The sequence below is a fragment of the Anomalospiza imberbis genome, chromosome 2 (genome assembly GCF_031753505.1).
Source record: "Anomalospiza imberbis isolate Cuckoo-Finch-1a 21T00152 chromosome 2, ASM3175350v1, whole genome shotgun sequence".
Classification (NCBI taxonomy): domain Eukaryota; kingdom Metazoa; phylum Chordata; class Aves; order Passeriformes; family Viduidae; genus Anomalospiza; species Anomalospiza imberbis.
In genome coordinates this window covers 60,542,356-60,555,599 of record NC_089682.1, presented here as the reverse complement: position 1 = coordinate 60,555,599, position 13,244 = coordinate 60,542,356, and the positions used below count along the sequence as shown (strand labels likewise).

At 41.3% G+C, this 13,244-nt stretch overlaps 1 protein-coding gene across 3 annotated transcripts in view; it reads right to left on the bottom strand.

Moving 5' to 3' along the window:
• Nucleotides 1-13,244, bottom strand: part of ARHGAP20 (Rho GTPase activating protein 20) — a 56,601-nt gene that overhangs the window by 22,064 nt on the left and 21,293 nt on the right. For all 3 annotated transcript variants that reach the window (XM_068181355.1, XM_068181356.1, XM_068181354.1), the window contains 2 exons: nucleotides 6,735-6,905; nucleotides 1,491-1,640 (listed from right to left, as the gene is read on the bottom strand). In XM_068181355.1, the coding sequence (XP_068037456.1) occupies nucleotides 1,491-1,640; nucleotides 6,735-6,905 (321 nt within the window). The remainder of the gene's footprint in view (nucleotides 1-1,490; nucleotides 1,641-6,734; nucleotides 6,906-13,244) is intronic.

The following is a 13,244-nucleotide window of genomic DNA, read 5'->3' as shown; positions in this document are numbered from 1 at the left end:
TTAATTCAAAAGTTTAAAGGTATTTCCTCAGGTACACAGATTTCTTTCCACTCTAATTCTTATTTATTACTTGTTTTATCAGCACATCACAAAGTACATAAAAGCCCACTGTACTGAGTAGGGTTTAACTTTGGACATTTTGAGGCTTATCTCATTTATCTTTATCTCATGTGTATATTTGGAAGGATAAAAAGCTGTCCAGTAAAATATAGCTAATAATATGACAGTTCAAGGAATCTAACCTAATTTTGCTTCAACTTTCTTGATTTAAATCCTATCTCAGATGTAACTGCTCTTCCCACTGCTGCTTTTGCAAATCAAGTTTCTCAAATTTACACAGCAGGCATTTCGGGAACTACAAACCTACTCAGTGATGCTGTGAGGGAAATGCACTTTATAAATGTAAAAAATATGATTCTGATTTGGTTGTTCCAGTTCTGCTGGACAGACATCTATGCACTCACGTATGGCCCTTTAGATTTTTCTGTGTATCTCCAGACATCAAAAAAATTCACTTCTGAAAAATCTCTGGCTCTTTTTGACTGAAGCTTTCTTATTCAACTACTTTCAGTTATCTATAAAGGATCACATACTGTCTTAAGATCAAAGCTCGTGTTTATTGGCAAGATTTCAATTGAAAATCAACACAAAATTTCATCTCTGTTTCAGGACTATTATGTGTAAAAAAACATAAACAGCACAACCAGCTCAGGAGAGTGCAATTTGTAGACAACATTGTCCTTAGGTATGGACAATGGGACATAGAAATTAAGCCAGATATTCCAGCTTTTGCTCTGTGTTGATAAAGAAGGAAATGCAATTCCTAAGACTCAGGCAAAGCAGCTGGGATTTCAGGGGGATGGTGCCCTCCCTCATCCAGAGTGCTGAAAGAGCCCTCCTGCTGAGACTAAAATTATCCTAATCACTGAAATTACCTCTACAGCCCTTATGTGTCTTACAGTCAATGCTGCACAGACAGCCAAATTTTTTTCTTGATATTAAAATTCAGAGATTCTGCTTTAAGAGGAATTTTGACATTTTCTCTGGCACAATTAAATAAAAAAGAGAAATAGGACAAAGGTCAGTATTTCACTGTAAGTTTCCTGCTACTTCCAATACGTGGCCTTCTATTTAAAATTGCCATAGAAGAGTGTCTTTGATCCTTTCATTAGCTTGGCTGTTCAATATTTGTAGCTCATCTTCGCAATTAGCCAAGGTGTTTGCTGAGTTATACCAAAAGAAGGTAATTTCCACTGAGCGAGTTTGGAGCACAGAAAGTGCTTTGTCAAATCATGTATTTTCTCAATTTTTAAAATGATAAGTGAGATGGAAGATGAGGTAATGGAGGGCAACTTGCTCAGAGCAGTAGAAGGAATTGGTTTGAGAATCAGCAAGTTCCTGCGCCCCACATTCACTGGTGATAGTCTCACGACCTGTCAGCCTAGAAACATTTACATAACTTGTTAAATAAAATGTATCTCAATTCTTACCTGAAATTTGCCACACAGTTAGTGGTGGGCCAGCCCAAAACAAAGGAGCGGTCTGGGTCTGTGCTGCCTTCACACACTTCTTCTGTACAAAATGCTGTCCACATCTCACAGAGACGTGCTTGGCACTTCAGTTTGAAATGAGAGTGTGACCTGCAGGTGGAAATTCACAGGTGTGTCACACACATGAAAACACAGCAGATTAAACAACTAGAGTGTTTCTTCCTTCAGGCACATGGGAGGCTTGCACTGGAGCTGATAGAAGAAGCACTTCTGCTTCAGTTAAAGAAAATGTTTTATTGGGTTGCATATAAAAACATACCAATTTTTCATTTAAATGGGAACAACAAATCTCTTATTTGTGGGATAAACAGATTGCCTCTGTCATCCCTATACATCCCCCTTCTCAGGGGAAAGCTGTCCATGTCTAGAGTTGCCCTCCAAATCTTGCTACGAGGCAAAGGTTGCCAGTTGTATTTGACTCTCCTTTCAGTGACTTCAGTGCTTGAGGAGTTCACATTACAGTTCTATTGCTTAGTCTCAGAGTCAAAAATGATGATGAGTTTAAATAGTGACAACTAAGGCCAGGGCAAATGAAGCAAACCTGAAGAAAAAACAAGCAAAAATTGCCATTTGTGTTAAGTACAGCACAGGTCACCACACAGCCTTCACAAACTTTCTACATGGTAGCTTTAAAACACATCACTTGGAGAATGAGCCAAGACCTTGCGCATTCTCAAAGCATTTACTTATCTACAAGGAAGATACATAATTTTCCCAATTTTTAAAAACTTGACCCTTCCTATGTTTTATGCTACTAAACAACTGAATAAAGGACAAATTTATAGAATTTCACATTTTAACTTCAACTCTTTTCTTCCAATAGATTTCTCTTTATAAGTATCCTTCCTTTGTAGGATTAGCAAGTGCTAGTGCTATGTGAGAAACAAGTAAAAACTTCCAAAACCAATCCAGCTCTGCAGCACTGCCAGAGCCACTCACTTCAAGCCTTGCAGAATTACCTGAGCTATGCTTCTCCTGGGCCAGCAGGGAAAGGCTGGAGGAAAAGCATCCCCTCCCTGAAACCAAGAGCACATCAGCTCACCACTGTGTTGCAAATGTGGATGGGGACAGTGCTGGGCACCATGGTGATTAGTGCTCTATAAATAAATATGCCAGGTGAGCAGTTTCTTAGGGCTTTGGCACACATAGACCTCCTTCTCTGAGATTAGCCTTGTTTACAAATTATTTGATTTGGGACAGACTGAACTAACACAGTCTGAAATATATGAAAGCACTTGACCCTCGTGGCTTTAAAGAGGACAGAGATGAACCTGGCTGGTCTGAGTTTTCCAGCAGACATTGTGCTAACAGGTGTGGTGGGATAGAGCAGCACATTCAGAGGAAGGTCAAGAAAGAACCATCAGTACTTATCAAACCTAAGGCTATGGCTCAGCTGATCAGCTGAAACCTGATCTTTCACCTCTCTTTATGGCATTTTGCATCACAATTAAAGAGAAACTTATAGTACAGGAGCATATTTCAACATGTTTGTTAGCAAATCAGTTTATGATGCAACAAGTAAGGTGCGTAAAGAATACAAAAATAACTGTATTCTGACTGACCATGGAATGAATTGTGAAAACGTAGATTTACAAAAAAATGCAGCTGTGAATTCTAATGTAGATGTTAATAAATGGATGTCTGGTCTGACTCCACCAAATCAATCTGTTGACCCTCCCTTTCTCCTCAACTTCTTTTTGCCATTACCCAGTACACATTGAACACTCTACATGCTGTTTCATTTTTTTAATATTTACAGTCCATAAAGCCAGATCCCTACAGTGCCAGTAGCAGGTGTCAGCAGGGTGCTGGCAGAAACCCAAGGATGCTCTCCAGTCATCTTGATGTATAGTCTTCCCTGTTTGCCATGCCTAGTCACAGCTTTCAGCTGTATTCAAGGGGCCTGGTTTCCAGAGGTGCTGAAACAGTAGCCGCCATTAACATCTGAAGAGCCCAAAGTATAATTTTATCCCCATCTGCCATGTTCTTGATGCAATCCATAGATTCTTAGCATTTGTGAAACATGGGTTTTCTGTTTATATGCCAAAGCATTACCATTAGAAATGAATATATTGCTGACTAAGGAAGCAGCATGACAGAACATTTAAAAAATGGGTACAGTAACAATCCAATGAGTATTGTATATTTTTTAAGAAAGTCCCCTAGCAAATGTTACTGTGAATACCAGGCAGATTCCAAATCAACTGAAATCAACAGGAAAATCATGAAAATCAATGCTGTAGATACTGGCACACCCCAAATTATGCCACCTCTGCAGAGTACACACAGTTCCTTTTGATTACAATTGGATACCTTGGAGCCAATAACAGATGGAAGATTAATTTCTCTCCAGATCTGCTAATCTCCTTAACTGAATTCTCTGACAAAAGCATTTATGGATCTACTGTGAGACTGCTGCTGTAATTCCATGTATGAACTCAGCCATTAATTTCTATGTCCAGCCACTTCAGGAAAATACCCTTAAAAGGCATGTATATGTACACAGGTGCACATCACAAAGGAGAAAAAGGAAACCATTTCTCTGTGTCTCCTACACAAAAATGTACCTTCATCATTGAACAGATCCTTGAAATATTTACTATGCCAAATAAAAACATACACTCTCTGTAAGAAATCTAATCAATATATAAAAAAGAGTACATTTTACGTACTTGACTTTGGTTTAGTTAGAAAAACTCTTTCAATAAATTCATTTGTGACTTAACCCTCACATGAAGGTAGTGGACAGGGCACCAGAGGAGCACAGCATGTGAGTGCCATTCTGATTTTTTATAAACTAGTATAATTCATCATAGGAAACTGTAGGAGTTTTTATTTCAGATATTATTTGAAAATAGCAAAAAAATGAACCCACAGGCCCCTTGTCCAAAGTCATACGAGGACCAGTTATGGAGAGGACTGACTTACCCTTCACAAATTCCAATGGGAGCAATGCCAATTTGTTGCCTTTAAGCAGGAGCTCAGTCCTGTACAAGCAGTTTACCCAGCAAGCTCAGAGGACACTTGTTCTCTTTAGCAAAAACTTGTACCCATTTGCTGGTCATACAAAGCCTGATTGTACATGAGCTCCATTTGTACAGTGACTGGTCACCTGCAGCTGAGCTCCCACCCGCACGGGGCCCAGCTGGACCAAAGATACCTTAGGGGCTCATATGCCCCAAGCTGAAAAACTACTTAAGACAGAATAATTCACAAGGAATAATTCTGAGGTTAAGTCAGATTCAACGGTATCACTAACTCTGTCCTAGTCTTACTGCTTTGACTCCGTAGCAGCTATTAAAAAGTCAATAGCAATCAACAGTCATGGCCACATAGCAATGCACACACTTGGGTTTTCCTTCTAGGAATCAGCATTGACATTTTAGTGTGAGACAGCTTTAAAAATGCTGATTTTTAAGTAGTATTCATTAGTGACAGCTCTGATGCTTTAATTGCTGACAGGGCAGCTGTAGAGAGAACATCCCAATTAGTTCTTCAAAATACATGAAGTAAAATCACTCAAAATACTATTTTTGCCATTTCTAGAAAAAGACTTGCTCCCCCCCACCCTTTTTCACATGCAGAAGCACAAATTGTTCTCTTCCACCTTTTTTAACATTGTTTCTCTTCACCACATTAAATCACATGCTGTAGGAGCTGTTATTACTCCCTGGGGACCAGATTTTTGTGCGGTTACACCAACTAGTGCTTTCCTATGCAAATAGTCCCACTGGGACCCAGCCAAACCTGCAGTAATGCACAGCTCAGGGGCTGTAACACAGCTTGCGCTCAGCAGGCTGACCAGGGAGGGGGGCTTTATCCCTCCTGATGTACTCTTCCACAATTAAGGAGCTAAGCTAGTGGAGCATGCCCACTGAATAGCCAGTGGACAGAGAGAGAAACTCCCAAGAGCATGACTCCCCTCACCCACCATCAATGCTCTTTCAGCACAGGTGAGTTTGCCACAGTAAGGAGTTAGTTTTGCCTCAGTGACTGTAAGAGGAACCCAGAAACCTATATAATTTGCAAGTATTTAACTTTACAGTTGAAATTAGGTGAGGTGAATTCCACCCTAAACCAGCAACAAACAAAAATCAATACAGTAACAATGCTGTTACTGCTGGTGCTGGTAGAACACCAAGATTTCCCCTAAACATCCTTATGTTCTCCACCCACCCATAGCAGAGCATGTTTTGTGTAAAATGTCCTCTGTGTTGTCACACCACATCAAGTGAGAGAGTTCAGCTGGGGGGGGGGGGGGACACGTTTATTATGTGTGATTCAAACAGACACAGCTCAGATTTCTACAGAAAACACAGATTTCTTCTGGCTTTTCCCAGAAGCCCCTGAAACAATTGCTTAAACAAAACGACTCATTGCAAAAGCCCAGGATTCACACTGAGACTGTCCACCCTGTGAAACCACAACACAGTGACTAACAGAGAGTGAAGCTACATCAGGATTTTTTATTATTATTTCTCCATAACCCATAACAACAAGTGAAAGCATCCTCTAAAACTGCCTTAAACCACGAATGCGACATGAAGCTGGCATGCTCGACACAGCTTGTAAATGTGATTTAATTGTGAATGGTAGAGTGAATAATCAGAGCTGAACAGCAAGCCTGATTACACATGAACACTACCCAGACTGCTCTGCATGGCTTCCCCTTCCCCATGCTCCTTCTGGCACAGGACAACCTACAGAGACAGACACCGCAGTGCCGCCTGCAATCTCTATTTTTATACAGCTGCTCATCCCTGGTGTGTATCAAAGCAGCTTCCAGGTAAGGGTTAAAACCTCTAATCCCTCTACAACACAACCACTGGTGTTATCCAAACCCCAAAGGACTGAAGAAGACCTGTCTAATACAAGAAGTTGAAGTTTGCACATTGAACATAGCTAAGCGCCAATGACTCTTCTGTGACCCTGTACTCCCAAAGTGGAGAAGATGACAGAAGACAAGAAACATCAAAGAGTATCTGATACTTCCATAAAATGTTGCATCCTGAAATTCCTCTATGGCTATAAGGCTTTCAAAGGTCCCTGGAGAGGTCAAAGTAAAATGTTTCCTTATGATTTAGGGAAGACTTGCTACTAAAAAAGCATTCTGGAAATCCATGCTATGTTCCACTGAAGAAAAGGTCTGCTCTGCAGGAGCAGTGCCTGAGGGGCATTACTCACTTGGACTTGGCAACAACCAGAAGGTCTGTGAAGAGGAAAAGGTGTCGCTCCTGGGTTTGCAGACTTGTCTTCAGCTGCACGTGGCCGTCCAGGATGAACATTCGGTTGTGGCATATGAAAGACTGCACAAGGGGCCATGACTCTGGGCTGATGGGGGACAAGCAGCCTTCCCTGCAAAAGGACATAAAATAAACGGAATAAAGGAAAACAAATCAGCTACTTGGCTGAGAGTGAGAAGCAGGCAGTGACTTCCCATATCTGCTGCCATAAAGTAATTTATTTGACCACATTTCAGTGAAAGGTGAGAGGCACTAACAGGATAATTCAGCAGTCAGACTCTGACACAAAATCTTTTAGGGACTGTCCTCACTGAACCTTTACAGCCCAAGCTGTAAAAGCTGTAGCATTTAGCATGAGTCGCATTTAGCAAAGGACAATAATATAGACACAGCCCCCCCCCCATTTTTGCCATTTGTATTTGTTTCCCTTTGCATTGAAGTCTTAGAGAAAATATTTCATCTCCTGTAGGCTCTCCAAATAAAGAGAAGACACATAATGCGTGATGAACAGAGAACTGCACACCCGCCTTGATCAGAATAGGACTCATACTCAGGGTTAAAAGCCATTTATAGAAATTATTGAGAAACAATGACAAATATAAGGTGTTACTGAACCTTGCTAGAGACACACCACATACTAGATGCAACATGAGAAGGCTGCTCAGCCTTTCTCTCTCCCAGCACACAACCCACAAGCACTGAATAAGCTCCTGCTGCAGGGTTTGGTTGTTTGGCTGGAGCACAGCTATGCTCATCTGAGGCTGCTGGGTAATCCAAACCCAAGCCTGTGGGGGAAATACCAGGCTCTCTCCTAGAAGACACCGATCTTTTCTAAGGAGGTATTGAATAAGTTGCAGCACAGGGTGGAGACATGATTCTTTCAAACTCTCCTGATCTAACTGTTCTACATAAAGCAGTTGACTAGTTATTGAAGCAGAAATAGATTTTCTCTAGCATGATGGTCAGCTTACTTACCCAGACAGGATATCCCTACTTTCTGAGCCTTGCTGTAACAAATGACCATTTATATGGAGCCAAACCAAATGAATGTGAGGGTCTGAGAGGAGGACAGTCTTTCTCTAAGGCTCCCTAGAAGCCTGTAGCAGGTCAGGCTCTCCCTTGGAAAGCCAGAGGCATGGCCTCAAGCTCTCACACTAAGCTGAGAGAACTGAATCTGGGTCTCCTATACCCTGGTGTACCTCAAATAATGAATTTCTGGTTTAAGTCCAGGTACTATCAGTATCTACTCATGATTTTAAAATCCAACTTTGCTACTATTTGCTTTCCCAAGCGATGCCTCCAAACGAACCATTTCCCTCTGGCAAAACAAATCAGGTAAATTTTTATTCAAATATATTTACTTATTCTTTTCTTGTTAAAAAAATTAATCTAACACTTGGCAGGATCAGCTTGGCAAAGGCAGGCTGAAGTGAGCAACTTTGCAATTCCAGTTTATTCCTGATCCCACTGGAATGGATGACAAACACCTAATGACTTTTCTGGGAGAAGAAATGGAGGTTATATGGTGAAAGTCACAAAACAAATTGGGGGGGGGGGATTGAAAGAAAACAAGAGCAAGCACAGGAAACCTTCAAAGAAGGTCATAAACCTCGTACTTCTCTTAGAGCCTGGATGACTCATGACCCTCCTCTCCTTTATACTTGTGGCTGGATTATGTAGAAAGTTATTTAGGAAATCCTGACAGCTGGGAGAGAAAGGATAAGCTCTAAGATTGGCCTACATTAGCAGGACACACTTTCACTGATGTATAAAGAGCTGGCAAGGATCCCTACCTGCTGGGAAGGGCCTTGGTTTCCCCTTTATGACTGGGAGTCTTCAGTTTTTAAAATAATTCCTCAACTTGTTTTGTCTTAAACTGTGTCTTAATCTTGTCTTTCATTACCTACTCCTTCAGGTAAGAGAGGAAGAAGAGGAATGACTTACAGAATGAATAATGCAAACCTAAGTTATTTTGTCATTCCTATGCAGAAGGGGTGTCCAGGAGTGTGAACATTAAAGCAGAGGGAGGAATTTTGGTCCAGCATAACAGGAATACACACTGTGTGGCCAGCAACAGGAGCCAGAGGAACAACAAGCACCTCTCCCACCCTGCCACTCCCATGGGACTAGAAATTGCCCCCTCACCAGTTCATCAATGAGTGTTAGATAACTGGGACTCCAATTCATTAGCTCCCCAGCAGCACTTGGCACAGAAACTCAAGCAGAATTCAGAATGCTGATGAGCCCACCTGCGTGAAAGCCATCCATGGCTTTTACCTCAAAGATTAAATCAGGAATACACTCACCTGTACTTGAACCCAGTAACAACAAATGTGAGGAAAACCCTTTCCATGTTACACTGCTGTAAGCATTCTTACAGTCATAAGGTCTGGCTTTTATGTCTCCATATAGGCAATTCTGTTTGATTATTCCTATTTGTACATTTTCTACATCATGATTCATAAGCCCAGGAGCCTCTCAAATTAAACAAAGCAAAATCTTTGCCATGTTGGTACACAAATGAAGGTGTAGTAGGTTTAGTAATGCCAGAAGGGTCGGGCAAATTGAACTGTCTTTTGAGCCAGTGACTTTCATGCACTTCTGTCAGCTGAACTCTAATAAGCAGTCTTACATACACTAATATTAGACCTTACCTGATAAGCCTTATTTTTAAAAAAAGTGCCAATATTTTCTTCAAAGTGGAAAAAAAAAACCAAAGCCATTAATTTAGCCAGAGTATTCTAATGCCCCAGGAACAAGGAACATGGAGGAAATTCATGTCAGAGTGACAAAAATGGCTTTTGGAAAGCAGGCTTTTGATCTTCTCAATTAATGTTCCTTTGTTACAAGACATGAATGAAACCCAAGTGTTGTTACATTGAAAATGCAGATCAGCAATATCCTCAGGCATAGGGATTTATATAAGAAAGGTATTTTTGCAGTTCTGGCCATTAGATGGGTCTGATTCTGAATAAGTGCTAAGTACATAAATACTGATTCTTTGAAAATTCCTTTCAATAAAATTAGACAAAAAGTCAGGTCAACATGATTTCTGATATAAATAAAAAATGAAAATCAGTGATGTAGGGCTCTCTCTGCCTTTCCTGTGTTTCCCTAAAAATCACTTTATTATTAGCATACGTGAAAACCCACACAGTAACATCTTTCCATTTTGACAGAAAAAAAAACTGTTATCCAGGTTTGGTAAGATGGAACTGTGAACTGATTCCTGAAAGATGGGGTTAGATGGAAATCCTGCAGAGACAGCAGTCATGCTCTATTTTGTGAGGAAGCAAGGCTGACTCTGATGTTTTAAAGGCATTGCCATTATAAAACTCTAATGTTAAGTGGACATTTTTCTCTAGAGTACTATTTTGGGGGGTCTGAAATTTCCATGTGGGATTTTAACTATGGAGAAAATTTTGTAATTGGAAGATATCTACAGAGATATTCTTGAGCTCTTCAGGAAAATACTAAAATCACTGTGCTGGATGAAATTAGAAGAAAGATAATTGAAGATTTCTCTCTGGATGTTTCCAGAACATAAATTTTTATACCTCTTATTTTTCAAATTAATCAGTAGTTTTGTGCCTATTCAAAAGACACTATGATTTAAAAGACCAATTTTGTAGGTGAAACATACGAGGATGAAATCTACAGTCGTCTGCCAAATACTGAAAAAGGCATTCTGGCTGCATTTGGTGTGAAAGCAAACATCAGAGCTCACTTCATTGATTCCTGTATTTACCAGAAACCTGAGAAACACAAAAAATACTTCTTCCCCCTGAAAAGCTTCCTTGGGGTTTCCAAAAAAGCTGAATGGCATTACCCAGAAAATGTTTATTCTTGGTGTTAATGGAGATGTCAGCTTTATTCTCTGTATATAGCGAAAACAATGAAAGAAAATATGTTTTGAAGGAGAGCTGAACAGTCCATGCTAAGTGGTTACTAAATCCATGATCCAAATGTCATTTATTCCAATAGGCAGCTTTCCCCTGATTTCAGCTGATCATGACTTCAGCCTATGATTGGTTTAGATTAAGCCCTAAGATGCCTCAGGGGAACAACCCGTTCCAAGGTAGCTAAGCTGGAATGAGCTGCTGCAGGTATCTCAGCTATATGACATCCTTCTCACAGACTGCTCATGCTCCACCCTACACCTCACTCCATTGTTTTGGTTATTGTTCTCTGCCAGAACTTTCCTCCACTGATGATCTCTGCAGCCACGTTAGTTGATTTCCTCTTACGATACAGCACCAATGCTTTCTGCACGACCGATACCTATTGAAATAAAATGCCATTTCTCTTTTTAACCTCTGAAGTCCTTCTCAAGATGTAGGTAAGAAATTCACCTTTTCATCAGCCGACCAGTCAAATGATAGCTGTTCAAAAGGCTGAAACCTGAACCAGCCCAGCCACGTGTGAGGCTGCATTTGGTGTGTCTAACACATATGTAATATCTTTCCAAATTCCTCTTACAGTGAGCAACTTGGCCTACACTCATTTCACAAATATGTACTGCAAGTATAAATCCTGCATCCCTCCACTGGTGCTGAAGCTCAAGTAAGGACCAGAGCTTCTTTATAGTTTTCATACAATCAATCACAGAAACACAGAATATCCAGAGGTGGAAGGGACCCATGAGAATCATTCAATCACAGAGTAACAGAATAGCCTGGGTTGGAAGGGACATTTAAAGGTCATCTAGTCCAACACCCCTGAAAGAGCAGGGACAGCTTCCTCTACATCAGGTTGCTCAGAGCCCTGACCAAACTGACATTGAATCTTTCCAGGCATGGGGTATCTTAACACCCCTCAAGGAAACCTATCTTACAGGCCACCTTTAGGTACTGGAAGGCTGCTCTAAGGTCTCCACAGAGCTCTTGTCCAGGCTGAACAGTTCCAATTCTATCAGCCTTTCCTCTTAGGAGAGGAGTTCCATCCTTCTAGAAATCTTCATGGCTTTCCTCTCCTGGCTCCAGTAGGTTCATGCTCTTTCTGTGCTGGGGACACCAGAACTGGACACAAAACTCCAGGTGGGGTCTCACCAGAGTGGAGTAGAGGGGGAGAATGCCCTTCCTCGACCTGCTACCCATGCTGCTTTTGATGCACCCCAGGATGCCCATGCTTGGCCCTCCTGGCTGCCAGGGCACTGCTGACACATATTAAATTTCTCACTGACCAGGACTCCCAGATCCCTTTCCCCCGGGCTGCTTTACAGCCTCTCACTCCCCAGTCAGTCCCATTACCCAAGGTTGCCCCATCCCAGGTGTAGAATCCAGTGCTTGCCCACATAAAACTTCATGCAGTTGGTGATTGCCCATGTCTCTAATTTGCCTACATCTCTCTGCAGAGCCTCTCTGCCTTCCAGGAGGCAACAGCTCCTCCCAGTTTGGTGTCATCAGCAAACTGATGTAAGTGTACCTTCAAGTCCTGTGTCCAAGTCATTTAGGCAGACAGTGAAGAGGATCTGCCTACAGGCATAGAGCTTGCAGCTTGCAGCATAAAGGTAACCTTGTTTTGGCTACAGGCTAGAGAGGCCACCAAGCAGAGCACCTGCCAACCTTCCTCAGAGTGTTCAGAGACATCAGACTTACTCTGTATAACTCAAAGGCCAGTTTTGCATGGCTCTAAAGAATAAGCAATTTATCCTTCATAAAGCCAATGAACTTTCAACTTCAGTGTCTCTCAGTAAAGTATTTACTTTACCATCACTGAATCAGACATTTGGGCTAGAGCAGCCCACTGAGAGAAGCAGGAGCTACCCACATCCTTTCAAGGCTAGTGAAAACAGCAGCTATCTGCACCCTGAGAAATGCCTACAGTTCAGCCCACATTATGGAATTTTGCCAAAATGGATTATCAGTCAGGGAAAACATGTCATTTGTGACCAGTAGAGATTCCCCCAAAAGCAAGCAAGATCTAGAAGGTAAGTTCCTCCACTTTATTAATAGAGCTTATATTAGGAATCAGGTAACAGTACTTGTATTTTTTTTCTGTGCCTCCTACTCTAACCCTTAAGCTCCTAAAGAGTCCTGTGAGAAGGAACTTCAATAGGAGCTTAATAGATGGTTTCCTTGTTTTTTTTGCTAATGATGCAGGACCCGCTAACCTGAGCATGGAAGCCAAGATGGTTAACTGCTGGAAATCAGTTAACACTCAGACATGTTACTCAACCTGTGGCTAGAGGGTGTTTTGCATTCAAGATAATTAACCTACTAAGGTAGAGAGAACAGTTCTTTAAGGAACCAAAAGCAAATAGTTCCAATTTGGTGTGCAAGAGCTCACCAAATAAGGTGAGATAAGGTGGAACAAAAAACCCAACCAAATCTGTAACTCAGAAGTGAGTACTGATTCACTTTGCAGCACTCCTTATAGTGCACCAAAGGGCAATGTTGCAACAAACGGCAATGTTAAGGTTTCAGGACTTCAACACACATTGAATTTCATA